The sequence below is a fragment of the Macaca mulatta genome, chromosome 12, assembly GCF_049350105.2.
Source record: "Macaca mulatta isolate MMU2019108-1 chromosome 12, T2T-MMU8v2.0, whole genome shotgun sequence".
NCBI classification, from domain to species: Eukaryota; Metazoa; Chordata; class Mammalia; order Primates; family Cercopithecidae; genus Macaca; species Macaca mulatta.
In genome coordinates this window covers 45,255,593-45,276,974 of record NC_133417.1, presented here as the reverse complement: position 1 = coordinate 45,276,974, position 21,382 = coordinate 45,255,593, and the positions used below count along the sequence as shown (strand labels likewise).

The window sequence follows — 21,382 nt, the reverse complement described above, 5'->3', positions numbered from 1 at the left end:
AGAGAAATTGTGAAACAAGTTGTTCCAAGATCACATCCAGGTTTTCTGTACATAAGTTTCCTTATCTTTTAAGTGTGTAGACGTGTTTCTAAAACTTTAATTTTGATTATGTCTCTGTTGTTTTTCATAGAGAAATTGTGAAATAAGTTGTTCCAAAGATCAGTTCCAATGTTCCAATGGTCAGTGTATACCAGCAAAATGGAAATGTGATGGCCATGAAGACTGTAAATATGGGGAAGATGAGAAAAGCTGTGAGCCAGGTAAAAAGATTGAAGTGATATTTCATTTAGTTAACATTTTACCTTGATAGAATTTAAATTTAAGCAGCAGTATGCAGAAAACAGTGGCAAATATGTCATATGTTTACCATGTTTAAGAAATGGTCTGCAAATCTGTGGATAAATTAATTAGTGTGTTCTTCATATGTTTTGAAAGTGTTTGGGAAGATAAGATCATTACTTATGAATGGAATCCAATCACAATTTCCCCAAATTTGATTTTCTGGTATCTATATCATATTATACCATTTGGAATTGTTTCCCCAAGATAGCAAAGTAAAATCTGTTGAAATTATAAGTACAGTAAAAGACAAGGTTTTAGTTATGGAAATGATGATTATGAACTAAAATGTACCCATTTCAATGTGATGCTAGCTAAGAAGAAGCATAATTGTATTGTTTGTATTTACATCTTGGGCCAAAATTTGAGTAAAGTTAGAAAGCAAAGCCAGAAAAAAAGACACTATTCAATTTATGTGCTAGGTGGCTCTATATAAATATACTCATTAAAACACTTCATTTTTAATTATATATTTTAATTACATTATCTTACAGAAAAATATTACTGGTGGAAAACTATACTATAATGTATGTATGAGCATAAAAACATTACCTTGAGAGACTAGGTCAGAGTCACAGCTATAAGACTCATACATTACTATGATCCAGTACCATGTCCATGGGCCATATTGTTAATTGATCACTTATTTCTTTCTTACTAAATACAGACATGTTATTAGACTCCTTATGTACACAGATCCCTAGACAAACACTGCCAATTAAAAGGAGTTAAAACTCAAGGTAAAAGCTTTTTAGTATCCTTGAGCTAAGGAATTCAGACCACGAAGTCATTAAGTAAGTACAATAGACTACATAGTGGTCTAACATAAGGCCAGAAGCCCAGACATTTGAATGCAAGCCTAGCCAACTCAAGCCCATAGACAGAGGCAGCTGTCATAATTTCTGTCAATTAATTAGGCTGGGTAGTATTTACATCTTGTGACTAATACACTTACAAATATTACAAACTTGCCAATATTATACTTGTAAATAACATTTAGCTGCTTGTTTTTCTTAATTTCTGCATCATAAAGGAACACTGCACATTCTGTTAACTCTGTTAATTACACATGTATTCATATTTAAAATCCCCAAACAATGCAATTCTTAGAACCTATTCAAATACTTTATTTATGTCAATGCAATGAAATAGATATCATTGGGTCTATGAGACCATGCCAAGATTTCTACTTTGTGCTTTATGCAGTGAATGTAAGATTAACATACTCAAAGGTTACTAAATATTATTACAGTTTTGAAAGTAATTTGAGACTTCAATAATTTAAAATAATTTAATTTAAAATTGTAAAAATAAAAACTCGTATAACACTTCAAAATCAAAGGGATGAAGGATATCAAGGTTTTCTTTTTCCTTCTATGGACTATTGAGTAAAATTCTTACTGCACAGGCTATTACATCATGAAGTATATTTAATATAATGCAATGATATTATAAATAATTATAAAATTATTTAAATAATTTAAATGAATCTGTAATACCAGTCTTTAAATATATTTATATAGTATAAACTATTTTTATTATCATCTATAAATTCATATACTTATGTTTATGTTTTTATTTCTAAAACCTGTTATTTTTACTGTATCTCAATCTCAAATTTATAATTGTATTCAGCTTCTCCTACTTGCTCATCAAGTGAATATATATGTGCCAGTGGTGGATGTATTTCAGCATCTTTGAAATGTAATGGAGAATATGATTGTGCTGATGGTTCAGATGAGGTAAAATATATTGTTTAATTAAAATATTTGAATTACATGAATTAGGTTTGGGCAAACAAATGTAATGAAAGTAAAGGAAAGAATCTTGATTCTTAGCACAGTTTAACATGTTGGATATGTACATTGAATGCAATCATTTCAGCAAATTCTTGAATCTTCATGCTGTCCATATACTAAAGTTCATTCTCATTTGTAGAAGTTATATTCACTAAGACAAAGTGAAAGAAAGTGCATGGTATAATAAATCTCTAGTATTACAAGCTGCATGTTTATTTTGACAATGATTGTGTCATTATCATTAATGAAAACTGCAGTGTCCATTTGTATTTGAACAGATGGACTGTGTGACTGAATGTAAGGAAGATCAGTTTCGGTGCAAAAATAAAGCCCACTGTATTCCAATTAGATGGCTGTGTGATGGAATTCATGACTGTGTGGATGGCAGTGATGAAGAGAACTGCGACAGAGGTAAGGTATTTGTGTATGTGAGTGCCTGTAAATGAGAGAATGAGAGTTAAGGTGCTGTGCAGAATATACAGTGTGTGCTAGAGGCAGAGGATAGAATCTTTAAATGATTCTCTTTCCTCTTCCAAGTTTCATTATATAGCAGCCTGGTCTAAATATGCAAAATCCAGATCATCGTCAGACAGAGCATAATCTCAATCTGGGCATGACAAACACTAGCACTGGGCAAGAGTTTACTGAGTGTCTACCATTTCAGACTAGATGCCAGGTCAAGTATAGGGATATGTGGAGAATACAGAGAAAGTAGTCAATAAAACCATGACTACAAAAGTATATCCTGAATTTTCTGTACATTCTTTCCTTTCACATTGCTTGCCTTACTCTGAAAACATAGGAACAACAGATGGCATACTCAATTGCACACATTCATATGCTGTATGATATCTAGGTATAGGCCGTGCCCCAAATCCCTAAATTTCCTTATTGCAATATCATTGAGAAAATAACCTACATTTTTTTGTCAGTCTAAAAGACAACTTTCCGTTTTGTCATAGATTATTTCCCAGCTACGCGAAGATCATTTTCTGACAGATAACCACATTTTAGTTTCAAGCCACCACATTAAACGTAGCAATGGTTACTACTTAGAGTTATTTCCCAAAGCAATTGTGTGCTGAAGATTAAAATGATCACAAATGAATCCATATTTGCTATTTTCATTTTGTTAAATACATGTTTTAAATACAAAATTTCTTGTGACCTGCTTACAAAGTCTCTCAATAGAGTTTACACTTCTTGGTGTTTAGAAGATCATTAATAGAGATGGTACTACATATTGCCACGTGATTCAAGGCACTTGAATGTGCACTCTAGGTTTACATACTTTAAATCTGTCTCACATGTTTACTTTTGTGAATATGTAGTCACCTAAGAAAAACAGTATTTTACTTTCTTTAATATTATTTGAGATGTTTATGGATATCTCCATCGCAAACCTGATAAAGTGTTGTATTATGAAGAAAAAATATATTTTTTTTTGTTTGCTTTTTTTTTTTTTTTTTACAGCTCCTTGCAGAGCAGGGCTAACTCATAGGAAGTGCACCCAAAGTAGGCCTTCAATTTCATTTTGAATTTGGTGTTTATAATAGAGAGCGGTGAAATGTTAAATGTCCATAATAGCTCTTTCTACCTTAGGCTAAGTTCTCACACTTGCTGTTTGTAATTGGTCACTCTAGAGACAGCAAACGTTGTGGACAGTCTGGCAGCAATAACTCATGTGACTTTTGTATTCAAAGGTTTGGGGATGATGATTAAGCTACTCCTTGTTTTCCATATTCTAGCGAATCACCTCTGTTGCTCAGCTTCAGTCACTACCACCTGCCTAGTTCATTCTCCCATTGCTTCTTGCTTGGACTGGCATAATGCCATGTAACTGGTCTCCCATACATCCTATTTGCTGTTACAAGGTTCATCTTATATAAGTGTCCCTCCGATTGTGTCAGTTTTTGCTCAAGGTACCTGATTACATACAATCAATTCAATCTAGTAATCAGGGTTACAAGAAAATGAGCCCATTTTACCCTCCCAGGCTTACTTTCTACTGCGCCTCTTTATGTATTGTATCCTAGCCAAACTAGAAAATCTCAACTACCTTTCAGATCTAAAATTATTCTACTAAATATTTAATCTTAATGACTGAAAAAGAGTTGAGAGCCTTTAATTCAATCATTTACAAATGTTTCAAAGCCCCCTTCCCCTCCATTCATACCTCTAACTTGGTTTTCTTTGCTGCTGGGTAATTAAGCTCCAATGACATATTTTAGTATTTAAATTATTTGATCCCATATGAATGTACCATAAGGCATTACCACATTCAGATTTCTAGTATTTAATTTACTCCCAGGAAGTGGCGTAGGTATTAGGTAAAGGCATTTTAAGGCATTGAGGAAATGGGATGCCAGAATAAACCTCTTTTCTGTTAAATCTCATTTCCATTCATTTCCAATCAGGATACACATGAGCTAATAGGAGCTGAGTGTTGGGAACAGGAATATATGAGAGCTGAAGGATAAACATAACACATTTTCCCAGTGAATCAGTTTTACTAGTTTACTTTAAAAGACAAAAATTCAAAATACTCTGGAATTAAAAGCTGCATTCATACTTTTGAAGGTAAAATATATGGCCTCAAGGAAGTGCGGTGCTTGTTCTGGCCTGAGTTTCAAACTTTACACTTTATATAATACTGATGGAAAAGATTGGGCGGTTATTTTTTGAGTAATTATCAGCTTAACAATGTATAAGTTAGTCAAATAAATTATAAAGTATTATCATGTATTAAAGCTTCTCTCAACCCAATTAAGATGAGAACTCTAGATGTTTATTTTCTGTGATGATGCACTTGACCAGATTTATATGAACTTGTCAAGGCCTCTGTTATAATTTAGTTGTATTATTGTTAATTAAGATATACTTTTCTATTTTCCTAATATTTCCTGTTGAGCTGATTAAGAACATAACTGGGAAACTGGAATTTTAATTCAGCCAATCTCTTTAAATTATACCTTTTTTGTTGTTTATATGTGCTTTATGCCATTTCAAAATAAGGAATTTTAAGTGAGTCTCAGGATGTCGTGGTAGCCCCATGATGCATTTTTTTAATGCAAATTTTTTGGAGTACAACATCAAGTCTTTAGTAGGTTACCACAAAACCCTTGCCTTTCTGTTATAATATAATTTCATTTATACTTCTCTTCTTTTAAATAAATCAGTGGCATATCCAACACTCATGTGGAGAAAATTATAACGTTATCTAATGCAATACCTTAGGGAACTCATTTTTTAACAAGACTGATGTATATGGTACAAATAGAATTTTCTAAAATAATCAGAGAATGTCAAAAGTTCACAAATTCTGTTTGAATGTAATCCATTGTAAAATGGAGCATGTTATGAGATTTAGTCATTAGAATCTTTATGCTAAAAGTAAATTTTGCTTCATATTCTATGGATTTGATTTTGAGTTAAGGCGATATACTCACTTCGTACTGATATTCATATCTTTAATTTCTTTAGTACTAAGGACTGTGCACTGCACATGCTTTTTTATTGTTTTCAGAGTGAGACAGTTGTTAAATAGTACTGAATTTTATTGCACAGGTTTTCATAATTGAGATTAATTGTAAAATTATAGCAGTATGGAGCTCAGCATTGCAGAAGTTTGGGAGAAAGGGCTATCCCAATGACAGATGTTGAACTGTCAGTCTCACATGGTGATATTCACCTTGGTGGATTCACCCAGCCCTTGCCTTTGTCTGTTTCTTAGTTTGATGGTTCTCAGAGATGGCAATGTAAGCTGTGCCAGTTCTGCTAAGCACTTTTGCAGACAATTGTACTGTTATTCAGATCAATATCAATATAAATTCTTGGTCTAAACTTTATCTTTTACTTAAGATACTAAGCAGTCTGCCCTTGTTTTCCTAATCATGTTTCTGCCATTAATCATATCAGGTTTTTAAAAAGGCAACTATCTCAAATCTGTTACCAAGCCATCTCTCTTAGTAACTTCACCTTCTTCTTTACAGAAATAATAAAAATCATGAGCATTTTTCAACATCTGGCTCCACCAAACTAACAAATCTACCTGTAGCTGGCCTCAGGCTTTCCTCCTTCCTTCCTCCCCAAACAGAAGACTTGTTTCACTTCCAGTCTAAGCCCATTCCATTCATTTTGCTCTAGATCTCAAATCTCTCACACTCTCCTGATCCTCCAGAAACTCGTTACATTAATTACCCTTTTGCACTCCTGTACCCTCAAATGTGTCTTGTCTACTGAATTCTTATCAGAAGCATTTAAATGTGTTCAGGGATTTGTTCTTCCTCACACAAGCAATGCGGCTCACTTTCTGGTCTCTTTCTTCCCTTTATGGCCAAACTTCTGGAAAGAGATGTTTACATTCACCTCGGTCTTCTCATTCAATAGCCAATGACAATCATTTCATTAAACTCACCATCATTTCACTAAACCTGCTCTAGAATTAGTTACATGGGCTATCCCTCTCATTAGAACACTTTCCCCATGTATTGTCTGGCATCACTCTTTCCAGATATTTCTCTAACCATTTTGATTACTTTTTCTCAGTCTCTTTTGTAGACTCCTCTTTACTTACCCAATCTGTTTTTCTCTGTGTTCTCTTTTAAATTTCAAATCATAACTATATTCTGATCACTGCCAGATGCACGTTTACAGCTCAAAAACCTATCCTATATTTCAGACATATTTATCCACCAGCTTGCTCGACATCACCACATGGCTGTCTACCAGTACCTTAAATGAATTATGTCTTAAGCCTGCTCCTCCTGCTGTGTTCCTTTATTTAATGAACAATACCATCTACCAAATGGCCCAAACACACTAAAAAATGAGTTCCATGTTTGTGTGCTCACTCTCCTTTGCCACTCTCATCAATTTAGCCACCAGGTCCTGAGGAGTGTTCCTTCTGAAGAGTTCTCAGCTGTGGCTCCTCTAGATCTAGTTACCATCATTTCTTCTCTGGATTGCCATGACCTCTCTTGAAATATGTCTTTTTCCTTCAGTGTTGTCTTTACTGTCTCTCTCTTCAAATTTAGAATTTCTAAATTCTCGACACCAGAGCTAGAGTTTTCATTCTACAGTCCAACTGATTCTATCACTTCTTAAATTAAGCCTTTTGCTACTGAATGTGAGTTATCAGAGATTTGTGTAACAAGTCAGAACTCAGAACAAGAAGAATTATTTGATCTTCATAAGTTCGGGCCCATTATTCCTTCCAAAGTACATCTGCAAGAGGAACAATGGCTCTTTCTGGGTATTTTCTAGGTTTTTAAGGGTGATCACTGTCACTGCTCTGCCCCATATTTTGGTGAATGTATGTGTGTTTAAATATGTTAATACCTTCAGTAAGTCAAATATGGACAACCCATGACTCATAGCTCTTACCTATATATGAGGATTAACTAGGTAGTGTAACCCTTTGGAAGCAATCTAATTTATCTTAATTCTGTACTCTGATGTTTGTATTGTTTCCCCAGGTACTTCTTGCACCTATGACCCTATACATTAACTGTACCTCTTTTATAACATATAAAAACATTGAGCCCCAGAGATATTAATAGAGTTATCCAAAGCAAGACTAGAACCCACAGTTCCTAACTCTCAAGTCCTAAAACTCCACTGTGTATTGCTACACCTCTAGACATATAACCCAAATTTGTTCGTTACTTAGGTCCTTTGCATGTGGTAGATGTACTTAAGAATTGTGTATTAGAATATTTTTGTATTCCAGATGTTTTTATTTATTTGTTAAAGGAGGAAAATGCAAACATTTTAAAAATCCAAAAAATAATGCTTTACTGCACAATCTTTATTTAAAAAAAAATCCCTGAAATATTGTATGATATGGCTAAATTCTTATTGCTGTTAGAAAATTGTTTCTTTGTGATTTCAAAAAAAATTTTACTGGTTAATCTAAGTTTTTAGTGATCTAGTTTATCAGTATTTCAGATACAGCCAAATTGTCTAATAATTCTAAAAATGTCTTTTCTTCAAGAAAAACACAAATTTTAATAATTACAATTAAAACTAAAAAATACAAATTTCTGTGTATTCAGCAACATAAAAATTATGTGAAACAGAGAAAACTTTAGATTCTTAAAAACTTTCTTTTAACATCTTATCAGTATTTTCTAAAAAAAGACATATATGAAAGTAATATTAGAATGTTTTGAAATGTAAACAGTGAATACATTTTATTAAAAAAATTGAACATTACTTGTTTCTGGTATTATGCTCGAAATAAATAAATGGAAGCAATCAACTAGATACTGTTTGCTAAGATTCAGAGGAATATGTGTCCTGCTGACTGGCATTGATTACCCTGAATCTCTTTGTTTCTTTTTGTTTTAAAATAAAGGAGGAAATATATGTAGAGCTGATGAGTTCCTTTGCAATAATTCTCTCTGCAAACTACATTCCTGGGTGTGTGATGGAGAGGACGACTGTGGAGACAACTCTGATGAAGCCCCTGATATGTGTGGTATGGCATTTCATGTGGCTCTAGATTATACTTGTATCTTCTGATCTCATGCCCCAGCATGAATCAATGAAGTGGTGAGATGAACTACAAATTATACCATCCTGGGGTTAGGTAGATAAAGTGCAACCACAGATACAGCTTTCGTTCAGGTAATAAAGGGATAATCCTGTTCAGAATTTATGACTTTATAGAGACTCATCCTAATGTGAACTTGCACAAGTCAACACTATTCAGAAGAGAGATAGAGTAATTGACATTTTTTTTTTTTTTTTTTTTTTTTTTTTTTTTTTTTTTGAGACGGAGTCTCGCTCTGTAGCCCAGGCTGGAGTGCAGTGGCCAGATCTCAGCTCACTGCAAGCTCCGCCTCCCGGGTTCATGCCATTCTCCGGCCTCAGCCTCCCGAGTAGCTGGGACTACAGGCGCTGCCACCTCGCCCGGCTATTTTTTATATTTCTTAGTAGAGACGGGGTTTCACCGTGTTAGCCAGGATGGTCTCGATCTCCTGACCTCGTGATCCGCCCATCTCGGCCTCCCAAAGTGCTGGGATTACAGGCTTGAGCCACCGCGCCCGGCCTGTAATTGACATTTTAATTGAATAAGATTCATATAATAATTTTGGCTTCACATGAAATTGGAGCTTTATGTTAATTTTGGAGGGGTACAGATAAGCAAAGTAAAAATACATGAATAATAAAATCTCATAGTTTCACAAGCCACCCACTAATGAAATATCTATCTATCTATCATCTATCTATTAATCATCTATCTGTATATCTATCTATCCACATATCTATCTCTCTGTTTCATTACAAGTCTTAAGCACAGAACTGAAATTAGGAGTTATTTAACATTTAAACCTAAAGAATCTTAACAAAAGTTATTGTTTCTCCAAATTCAAGTTACTCTTGACTGACATTTGTCCTGTATATGCTTATGAGACCAACAAATATAAAAGTCTAATTTTAGATCAGCAGCATAAAGGATCTCTTCTATTTTAATGAACTTTTTTGGTCTCTGTTCTCATACCTTTAATCTCTGCAAGAAATGTAATTTCACCTATATTTTAAAGGAAAATGCTGCCATGTCAGATATAACTCAGTGGCACACCAGGTAAATTAAAGAAAGAAAATACAGCATGAGTGTATGTACTTACACTTTTTGTTCTATTTGTTGCATCAAGTTAAGGCAATATTTAGATATAGATGGTGGCATTTCACTACTGATGTTACAGTCGGGGAAAATACAAAAATGCAAGCAGCTTTGTTTTGTTAAGTATTTAAAAGTTGGAAAAAAAAAAAAACAGGCTTTGGAGAGTTTTCTTTCTATAGATAAAACTCATTACGATGAGTAATGCAACGAAGTTTCAGCTTCAGTTTTCTTTACATAATCTTCGAAATAAACTCTGGGTAATCACCAGGGATTATATTGTTTCTGAATCATAATATATTAAACAATATGAGAGCTTATCTACCAACATCAATCCAGAACCTTTTTTTTTTTTTCAATTATATGACTTTTTTTTTCTATTCTCTATCCTATTTGACCACAAAACCAGTGAGTGGAATAGAAAATTTTCGATAATCGATGTATGGCTGCAGAATCAAACTCTCCTAGAGCCACTTCCAGGGCCGTGAATTGATTCTCAGGAGCATTCCACACAGCACAGATGGGAAACCTTGTAAAATCCAGATTGACTGTCTGAACATTTTTGCGTTTCTCTCAGTGAGCAATATCAACATTGAGTCAAGCTATTATGTGCCAGAAATTGTGCTAATTAGGACAAAAAATGGTTCTTTTTGACAAGGAGATCTTATTCTGCCTGTACAAATAAAAATAATTGTGATACCCTGTATTTCCAGCAGTGATAGAATTAATTAAAAGTATGGAAAAGGCAGAGAGAGATTCAATGAACTCTACCTAAAGAATAATACAGAAAGCTACAGCGTTGAAGGAGCTAGACTAAAAGACATCTTAAGCAATGTGAATGGCATGAGAAAAGGTATCATTCATTCATTCAATAGACATTTGTTCAGCAAGAGACTATGATTAATTTGGTGATATAATGATGAAAGAAGTGAACGCGAACCCTGACCTCACAGAGCTTAGAATCTAGTGGAAGATGGATATTAATGAGAACAAAAATATATACTTACAAATTATGATACATACTATAAATAAAAAGTATGGTAATTTGTAAAAGTATGGAACAGAAAGATTTTATCAATCATAGGGTATGAGAAATAACATTTTAGTTCAGGCCTGGGAAATATTTAGCTGCTGAATAGGTGAAAAGAATTGAGGTTGGGAGTGGAAGTGTGACACAAAATTGCAGACAAAGGAAATAAGATATGTGAAGGCTCTGGGCAGGGCAAACCATGGCTTACTCAAGGAACTGAAGGATTTGTGTTCCCAGGAGTTACAGGCATTCCTGGATTTACCAGATTGTAGCCAGATAAACACATTGTAAACAGGAAATAATGTAAATTGACAGTGTGTGTTTGACTTTAAAATATTTTCAACATATAAAGGATACATCAGGACATAATCCCATAGTAAGTTGAGGAGAACATGTGTTGCTTTCACACCGTCATCAAGTCAGAAAAGCTTATATTGAACTATTGTTAAATTGGAGATCATCCGGATTTGCTTAGGATAAAACTAGAGACAGCAGAGATATCTGCAGCCTTGATTAGCTGGAAAGTAGTTGGAAATACTAAGGAGTTTTAAGCAGAGGAGGTGCATGGTCATATTTAAATTTTACAAATATTGAATAGAAAGGATTGTAAGTGGTTAACAACATGGCAGTACTTTAGGCAAGCTATGCTAGTAGCTTGGGTTGAGATGGTAACAGCTTGTGCTAGCACAATATAGACAGATTTGAATGTTATATAAGAGGCAGAAGAAACTGGATTAAATGATGGATCAGATATGGTGAATGAGAGACAGCAAGTTGTGGAGTATAATGTGTATGTTGTTTTTGCTTTGTCGTTTGAATGGAAGGGGGTCACAGGAAAGGGAACAATTTTACAAGTAAAGATTAGAAGACTGGACTGGGATGCATTTGAGGAGACATTCAAGTAGAGGTTTCAAGTAGGCATCAGATGCTTGATTCTCACACTGAAAGGAAAGAGGTAGTCTACAGATAGAAATTCGACAACCAGCATAAAATGTAATAAATACAATGGAATATTTAGGATTATGCTGTGTGGAAATAAAGATAGGACAGGAAGGGAATTATCAAAGAATATTGAGTGACAGTAAGCCCCTAAGTGAAAATGAACTGGCAGAAGAGACTCAGGTAAGTGACCACAGAAGGCATTGCGAAAAAGAAGAGTGAGGCACCAGAGACACCAAAGTAATAACATGTTTCAGCAAAGATGTGATGGTTTCTGCAGAGGCAGGGGAAAATGAGTTCCAGAAAAATGATTATTTTTACGTGGGAGTCAACTATTCTTCTGTCTCTGCTCTTAAAATATAGAAATGAGTTGATAGACTACATGTAGATACAGGTAGATCTGAAATTATTTAATAATATGTTAAGAAATTTCCCATCTTTGTATTTCTACTTATTTTTGTACTCTCTCTATATATGCTTTCCAAGTAGCATTGATAAATATTCATACTTGGTGGTATCAGTTGACCTTATAGTATGATCCTCTGCAACATTTCTGGCTTCCCAGATGCAGATATTGGGAGAGCAGATGGTTTCGTTCATCTAAGTTTAGGGTTATTTTGGATAACTAAGATGAAAAAGAGAAAAGGGCCAGAGAATCCAGGTTATTGGGAAGAAAGTGGGTTTCTAAACTTACCTAGTACTTAGAACAGTGTCCAATGTATTATAGGTTACTATAAATATTAATGGGGAGAAAAGTACAGACAACAGTCATTGGTGAATAGGGAAAAGGTAGCTACATCAATGAGCTAGAGTTAAGATAAAGTGGAAGAGTCTTTGCAATGATACTGATTGGATTAAAAATCTTTTAAAAAAGAGATTGTGCTCAAAATGGAGCATTCATACCAGTGGTTTCACAAATAAAGTAAATTATAGGAAACAGCAAATTTATGCTGCAACTGTTTATACAAGTTAGTATTCTTAATGGCAAGCAACAGAAACTGCCACTGTGAATCACAAATAGAAATTTGTTGAAATCCACCAATGTGAACAACCTCCTAGGAGAGTGTTGGCTTAGTTAGGATTAGAGTAAAAGGACATAGGGTATAAGAAATTTAAGGAGCTAAGAAACCTCATTGGCTGGTTTTCTTATGTGAATGTTGAAGTCATCTAAGATGCTAGAATGAATTTAAATGGAGATCTTAAAAGACTATGATGGAATGTGCTAGTCTTCAGTAAACTGGGATGGAGATTATGTTTTTGAAGTTGATTAGAAAATAGCAGTGGCGTGAAGATGTAATCAAATGTCTAGCCTTCAAAATACATTATTTTGTTTTAGATAATAGAAGTAATAGTTTATTCCAGATAATAGAAAGTAAAGATAGGATAAAGCTATGGAAGCTGTAGTAGGAAACTAGGATGTTTTCAAACATGAGATGACATGAGGTTTGAGAAAATTAAGAGACATTCCTAAAAGATCTAAAGAGGAGGGAGTATATTTAGAAAATGGAACAAATTTCACTTAAAGCAAGTAAGTCAGGGATGGAGTGCAGCTTATTTAAGAAGCTGTAATAAAGTTGTATTGCTCAAATATTGAGATGGACAAAGGATGAGTCTGCAGGATTGGCACGAACAAGATAGTGACAAGTCTATTAGGCCATTCAAAGTATCTTAAATTGTATTCTCAAGGAAATTGATAACTGTAGAACAAATGGTTACATGAATATGTTAGACTGATTTTTTTTCTCATGGCTTTTTGAGGCTCTGAGAATGGAATATGAAGCCAGAGACATTCAGCATCTCTCTCTGTAAAAGATAATAAACGCTAAGCTATTGTAACTGGTAGAGATGGCTAGAAGATGCCAAACCTGGGGACAATAGCAACAGAACTTGGTGACTACTGAGAATTGATGGTCAATGGGAGGAATACATTCGAATAATTCCAGACTTTTGGCTATGATATGCCACCAACTGAACAATGGAAATAAAGTGTGTTTGAGAACAAGGGGTTAAGACGAGATGATAAAGAGCTGAGTGATGAGCTTGTTAAATTTGAAACTGTTGAAGGGATGCCGTACAACCAATTGTGAGATGTTTGAACTAGATAGAGAATTGAAAGTCTTCAGGATGTAGTGGAAAGTAAATCAATGAGAGTGAATAAACATATATAAGCAAAGAATTCAAGTGTGAGAACATCAGGGGAACAACGACAGAGTCCTGGATAATTTCACATCTAAGGATGAAGACTAATGACAGATACTTCCTGCTTTAAGAGTGGAAGTCTTCAGATTAGATAGTAATAGAGGAGACAAATGTAAAATTCCCTGGCTTTCATTGTGGTCTTTTTAAATACACACAAAAACATGCACATTAAAAACAAATAGCTAAGATCATCTATGTGCCTCAAATACATATCTAAACCTTTGTTTACAGAGACAAAGAGTAAGAAATAAAGCTGTAATACTGTTGGGATTTTTGTTTGTTTGTTTTCACTGAATGACCTATTTTCAATTTTGGGCCTGTAACATATGCTTGCTCCGGCTCTAGGCTGTGTGAAATTGCTCTTTGAGATAGCTAAGTGTCCTGCCATATTGCATAATTATAGGCATAAATTAATTTGGTACACTAAGTAAAGTCAGCTAACATAAGGCATCTGGAAATGAGACCATAAAGTTTGGCTCTTTCTTATTTCCTTGAAGATCCTCAGCTGTGCACATTTTTCTGTAGTTAATATAAATAACTAGAATCATCACATATTTTTCTGGTAGCCACTAGTAGGCAATTGTCATAGCAAAAAAAGATATTTAGAAAAGTTAGCTTATGGATTTGAAAAGAAAGAATAAAAGAAAAAGGGAGAATGTTCTTCATAAATCAATGTACCCGAAGGAGCTTCTTTGGTTTTTCTTCTTTTTCTTCAGTCAAATTTCTTTGTCCATCCACAAGACCTCACAGATGCAGAAATAACAGAATATGCCTACAGTCTGAGCAAATGTGCAATGGGATTGATGACTGCGGGGACAACTCAGATGAAGATCACTGTAGTGGTAAATGCGTTTAATGTGAAATAATTCAGTGATGGCTACAAGGTTCTCTGATGACTTGGGGTACAAATATTTTAAAAAATATATATTTCTTATGTGGATGTCTGAGGGCATTATTTTTAGACATTTGATCTTCTGACAAGGTATAAAAGTATTCCACCAGCATTTCATTTGCCTTATAGCTGTGCACCTTTATCCATAGTTCCCACTAACCACTTTATTCTAGAAAATATTAATCCCGGAGAAGCAATATAGAGATTTTAAAATGCTCCTTGTTTAAAGATCTAATTCGTTGAAGAAAGGGAGCTTATATAGATTGTATGTATATGCAATTCCTTTTTCCAAATTCTGAAGTTCAAAAACCTTTTAATGCAAAAGACTTATGTTTGCAGTAAAATCATTTGGAGACAAAGCTTCACCTGATCTAATTGGAGCCATTTAATATCATCCTCTAAAAAAATTCCACTTAGGGTAAATATTTTTTAAATTTTCTGTAGATATCAGTGTTACTTACTTAAAGTAAACATACTGTCACTTTCCTAAAATCTAAAAATTTCAGAATGTTTAAAAATTTGACCTTGAGGCCGGGCGCGGTGGCTCACGCCTGTAATCCCAGCACTTTGGGAGGCCGAGGCGGGCGGATCACAAGGTCAGGAGATCGAGACCACTGTGAAACCCCGTCTCTACTAAAAATACAAAAAATTAGCTGGGCGCGGTGACGGGCGCCTGTAGTCCCAGCTACTCAGGAGGCTGAGGCAGGAGAATGGCGTAAACCCAGGAGGCGGAGCTTGCAGTGAGCCGAGATCGCGCCACTGCACTCCAGCCTGGGCGACAGAGCGAGACTCCGTCTCAAAAAACAAAAAACAAAAAACAAAAAACAAAACAAAACAAAACAAAATTGACCTTGAGAGCTTCAAATCAAGAATTATAAACCCATGTTTTTCATAGTAGTTAGTAAAATTTTGGAGATATTACATGCTCAATAGTGTGTTTTGATTCTGTGGAGCACTAATCATTTTTTGTATGCCTCTATAGGTAAGCTGACATATAAAGCAAGGCCTTGTAAAAAGGATGAATTTGCTTGTAGTAATAAAAAATGCATCCCTATGGATCTCCAGTGTGATCGGCTTGATGACTGCGGAGATGGTTCAGATGAGCAAGGATGCAGAATAGGTGAGCTTGTTTTCTGTTAAGCAAAGTACCGGGATACACAAGTCTAACTTCTGCTTGTATATGACTAAAATTTTCTGGATGTAAATATTGCTCTTCAAAATATGCTTTACTGATGCCCTTTTTCAAAAACCTTTGCCAAAGCAACCTTAGAATACTACTTAAGTTAATTTCAGACAGTATGAAGTGGACAAAGTTGACTTTGTAAAGAGTACCCTTGTTAAAGCAGAAGCTGAGAAATCAATATTCAGATATAGAAATTGATGTCAGCAATGTAATCTATATCATTTAGTAATTTGTCTTAGACAAATGTAGTGTTTTTAAATTTTATAAACAGTGATATTTAGTTGAATGGTAGTAAAGGTCTTAATTTAGTCAATGATTTTTTTTAAAAAATTAATCCATTGCCAAATCATTCTTATAGAAGATGTGTTTTTTTTTTTTTTTTTTTTTTTTTTTTTTTTTTTTTTTTTTTTAGCTCGGGTGCCATAATACTTGAGTTATTACATCCTGATTGCGAATAGTTTATATTTAACTAATGCTTGGCATTTGACTTTTTTGTATTAGATAAAAATAATTAAATTTATGATCCTAAATTCAGTTTGCTTACAGAAGTCACACAATATTTCCTACTTTTGGATCTTTTCTTTTATTTTTATTTATGCATCTAAATGTTCCTAACTTAGGGATGAAGCAATACCCACCAGGATATGGCTACATGTGTCTAAACCGTGGTATCATGCCACTGACCTATTTTAACTAATTGTAAAATATTCAAGTCAGTGGGGACAAATAATAGTTACAATTATAATAAAGTTCTCATATTTGTCAAAAATTTGATTTAAGTAACTTAGAGATAATATAATGTTATCCTTATAATAATGTCCCTCTCATTTATTTAAAAGAGAAGATTTTTTAAAATGTTTTCCTGAATGGGAGATAAAGCAGTAAAATTGCAACTGCTCTCCTGGAAATTACAAGTAACTTTTTGTCTGTCCCAGAACGTTGCAGCTTATAAACAACCATTCTGAGCACGTTACACACTCAAGTGTTACTCTTCATATGTCTGTCCAGCATAAAAAAATGAAATTTAAACTGCTGATTTAGCCAACTTGCTTGAGTAACTTAGCAGTACCCTTGATTGAGTTTACAAATATTAAGCGTAGGTTAGCAATAAATGCCTCAATTTCTAAGTAGCGTATAGGAGATGCTTTCGCTCTCAGAGAAGGGTGTAGTACTTATATATGGTACTGTAATAAAGATAGCCTGTCATTAGAATCATTGACTCCTGACTTACTTTAAAAAAGTATATTATAGCTTAAGAGCAACCCTAAATATCAGCTGTTAGCAGCTTGGTCTAATCTGTATTTAATGTTAATGAATTCAGTTTTTATACTTCTATACATTTATAAGACATGGGGCTTATATGGAGAGAAGACCTTAACCTTATATACTCAAAAATAGTTATCTATGCAGTAATCAATACCATTTCAAATATTTTTTAAAAGTAAACTCCCCACTTCAGGAATTAGAATTATATTAGTTTTGATAATATTTTTAAATCCCAGCTCCTACTGAATATACCTGTGAAGATAATGTGAATCCATGTGGAGACGATGCAAATTGTAACCAAATAAAAACATCTGTTTTCTGTCGCTGTAAGCCTGGATTTCAGAGAAACATGAAACACAGACAATGTGAAGGTAGAGTACTTTTCCTCAACAGCTTGCTCGTAAATCTTTGGGTTATGAAAAGACTCCCAAGACTTCTAAATTGTGAAATCACAGGGGATTGATTTTCATCAAAATGATGTCTATCTACGGGATACCATTTCACTTATGAGAATGAAAGTCTCTGGGGTCAAGAGCTTGTTTGTTTGTGGAGCTAAGCTAACCACGACAGAGGCTACAAAGCTTTTTCTATAGCAAATTCAGAGCTGCAGGAATTTCAATTCTATTGCTACAATACTGTTTTGAAATGCAAATAATGAAATTGCTGGTTCAGGAACTATTGGAGAATTAGTCTTGCTTCATGAAAAAAAAATATGTTTATGATGACCCATTTCTCTTGAGTGTGGCATTTGCAATACTGAAATAGGTAAATCACATTTAGAGAGGCATGGGCTTTTGTCCTAAAATCATGTTTTAAATAGATCATAATGTGTCTTTAAAAATTCAAAGTCAGGATCTACATAAATCTGTCAACTTACTTGAGATCATTTAAAAATTGAGCATGTAGGATAGCCAAAATCTTATAGTAAGTAAGTAAATATAATCTACATCAGTGTTCTAACTATAGAACCATGAAATACAGACCCATATGCACTTTCTGCAAGTTTCTCCAATAAAACTGCTATTTGTATTCATATTCACATTATTGTAAGTACAGCCAAACTTAAAATAACTAAGTCTGGCTTATCCAGGCTAAATTCAAGTCTTCAAATGCTTTTACCTACCAGCTTGCTTTTGTTATGTTTCTCTGTGATATTTTGGGGCTAAGAAAAATGATTTTACTTTGTGTTAATCAAAATGGAATTATTTAAATGAATTGATTCTACTCACCCAAAAGGGGGATAAGTGTAGTCATGTCATGTTTAACTACATTTTGAGTTATATGTGTATTTGGATTATTCGTGACATTTGATTTTTCCATTACCGTGAGATTGAAAGCTGACAATCTAGGTTTCCTGTATTTTAGTTAACAAATGAATTGTCTTTCAAACTATGGTATTTATTTTTCCAAGGCTCTATCAATTACATATAAACACACACACATACACAATTCTTTCAAGATTTTAATTTCATAACATTTATTTTCTAATATTTATTTGTGAGTGGATTTTTTCTGTATGTATGTACTAAATTTAGAAATTATATTCTTCAACTTTTCTTAATTTTTAATTGTATTCCACAGCAAATATAACCTGCACACTACATTCTTTATTTTAAGTTGCTATGAATCTACTTTTTCATATTATTTTGTAGGACAAATGAGTAACTTCTGAACTCTAATAAAATGTTCATCTATTAAAATAGTTCTATTTCAGTGTCAAAGAAGGGTAAGACAACTTGGATTCTATAATCCAAAAATTTAAATGTGTTTGTACCCTTCACTTATGTATCTGAAAAAAATGCATAAGAAATTGCTGTTTGATGTTAAAGCCCAAACACTTCAATTAGAATATCTAAAGGGAAAAAAGTAAAGAGGAATGATGGAAGAAAGTAGAAGGGGATTAACAGTTGCTGAGTGCCAGGTACTGTTTTGGGTACTAGGCATGTGTGGAATTCCTCCATCCCCTTCAAAACCTCATGATCCAGGCTTTCTAGAGATGAGGAGAAAATGATGCTTTGGGCCAGTATGGAGACAAGTGAGGAAGTTGAGGTTTTATCAAATCATGCAGAATATTGCTTATTTGGATTCTGTACCAAAGGGAAACCATAGTGACAAATAACTGCCTGTTCAAAGTTACAGATGCTGAACAAATCAGAAATATTTGTTGTAATTGTGATGGTTAAGTACTGACAAGATGCTTTCCACTTCATTCCTGTAAAATATTTATTAAAAACAACTAAATACAGTTTTCTGCATCTATTTACTCTACATTTCAATCAAATAGCAATGTGTTGTCCTGAAAATACTTATGTGTTCTTAGGCAAAGTATCACAGTAAAGTCAACAAAATCAGAAAACCTGAGTTTAAGCCCTGACGTTGTGATTTACAAGTGTCACTACCACTGAGCCTTAGAACCTTGTTGTGCGCTACGCAAAAAAAAATAGGTATTCGTACTGTGCCGATTCTTAAGTTCTCTTATTCAAGGGAAGGATTTATCTCACAGATTTATTAAGTAATTAGGAGATTATAAGTGATAAAATGAGGCAGGGGAAATATGCTGGTTAAACACAAAAGTAGAGAAGGAAAAGAGAGGAAGATTAGACAGTTCCCTAGAATAATCTGGCCTCAATCCTGGCTCTTCATAAGCCCTTAAAATTAGAGTCATGTGCCAAACTACATGACTCTAATTAAATCACATGAATACTGCCGTGATTTATTTATGTATGCTCGTGATTTAGAGTTATGTATTCATATATAGGCATGCAGTTTTTTGCTTGCTTAATTCACATAATCTCAATACAGCCCTTCTTGTTACATAGTCACTTCATATATATGAGTCCAGAAGTGTATTAGAGATGCACCCAAATCTTTGTTCTCTGCCAGTCATTGTGCAAAATCTGGCAATAAAAAAGGAATGTATCATAATTTATGTCCTCAAGGGACTGACATTCAAGTAGAAGATATGATGTAACCACATTCCTGAAATATAACAACAGTGTAAGAAAGAAACACCAGGAGAGCAAAGACTGGAGGAACTAGTGATGAATCATCACTCTCATATATCGTGGAGACCAAGGAAGGCTTTATTTCAGGTGGATCTTGAAAGATGAGTAGAAATTCTGTATGGAAACATGGGCAAGGGCATTACAGGATGAAAGAATAGCCCATGACATCTGCAAAGGCATGGAGGTAGGTCATCACAAACAGCTTAAAAGAAAACCTCAAGGCAGGTCTATTTGTGTGAATGGAAATCTATACAACAAACCCCAATGGGGGTACAAGTTTATCTAGTAGCAAACCTGCACTTGTATCCTTGAACTTAAAAGGTAAAAAAATAAGTAAACATTTTAAAACAGAAAAAAAGAAGCCTCAGGGAAGTTTGAAATTGATGTTTTAATATTCTAAGTGGATTAATAAAAGCAATGGCAACTGATGAATCTTCTAGCACAAACATTGTGAAAAATGATTATACTTTCACAAATATGGCACTGCAAGTCACAGATTAAACATGTGAAAGGACAATAAAAACTAGTAATACGTTAAAGAAAAATAATTTTGCTTTTTTGAAATGTGGTAAGAATAGGAGTATGAACTGGGGTTCTGATGATGCTATTTTGAGCTCTTCTTTTCTAGACCTCAATGAATGTTTGGTGTTTGGCACATGTTCCCATCAATGTATAAATGTGGAAGGATCATATAAATGTGTGTGTGACCAGAATTTTCAAGAAAGAAATAACACCTGCATAGCAAAAGGTAAGATTATAACCACTATCACAAATACTATTACAATTTTGTTGTAAACATTTTATGGAGAAAACCATTTGCTATTTCATTTCAGCGACAGCTTCATTTCTCATAAAATAAAAATATTTTTAATGATTATTAATTTGACCAATTGATTAGTTAATATTAATGAATTTAATCTTATATGGCTTATGGAAATGACTATGAAATACATGGTTACTGTTAAAATCACATAGTGTTCAAAACAATTTTTCAAAAGGGGTAAAAGTTTAAAAGCCAGTGTGATAGAATGTGAAGTATCTCTCTTGATGGTCTGCTCTAAGGGAATATGATAAAAATTATACCCCTGGGATAAAAATAAAAG

At 33.9% G+C, this 21,382-nt stretch overlaps 1 protein-coding gene across 1 annotated transcript in view; it reads left to right on the top strand.

Moving 5' to 3' along the window:
* The window catches only part of LRP1B (LDL receptor related protein 1B), a 374,764-nt gene that overhangs the window by 229,694 nt on the left and 123,688 nt on the right, over positions 1-21,382 (top strand). The window contains exons 28-35 of the mRNA XM_077956546.1: positions 131-260; positions 1,975-2,081; positions 2,417-2,549; positions 8,497-8,619; positions 14,650-14,775; positions 15,808-15,945; positions 17,511-17,645; positions 20,908-21,027. Of these exons, the coding sequence (XP_077812672.1) occupies positions 131-260; positions 1,975-2,081; positions 2,417-2,549; positions 8,497-8,619; positions 14,650-14,775; positions 15,808-15,945; positions 17,511-17,645; positions 20,908-21,027 (1,012 nt within the window). The remainder of the gene's footprint in view (positions 1-130; positions 261-1,974; positions 2,082-2,416; positions 2,550-8,496; positions 8,620-14,649; positions 14,776-15,807; positions 15,946-17,510; positions 17,646-20,907; positions 21,028-21,382) is intronic.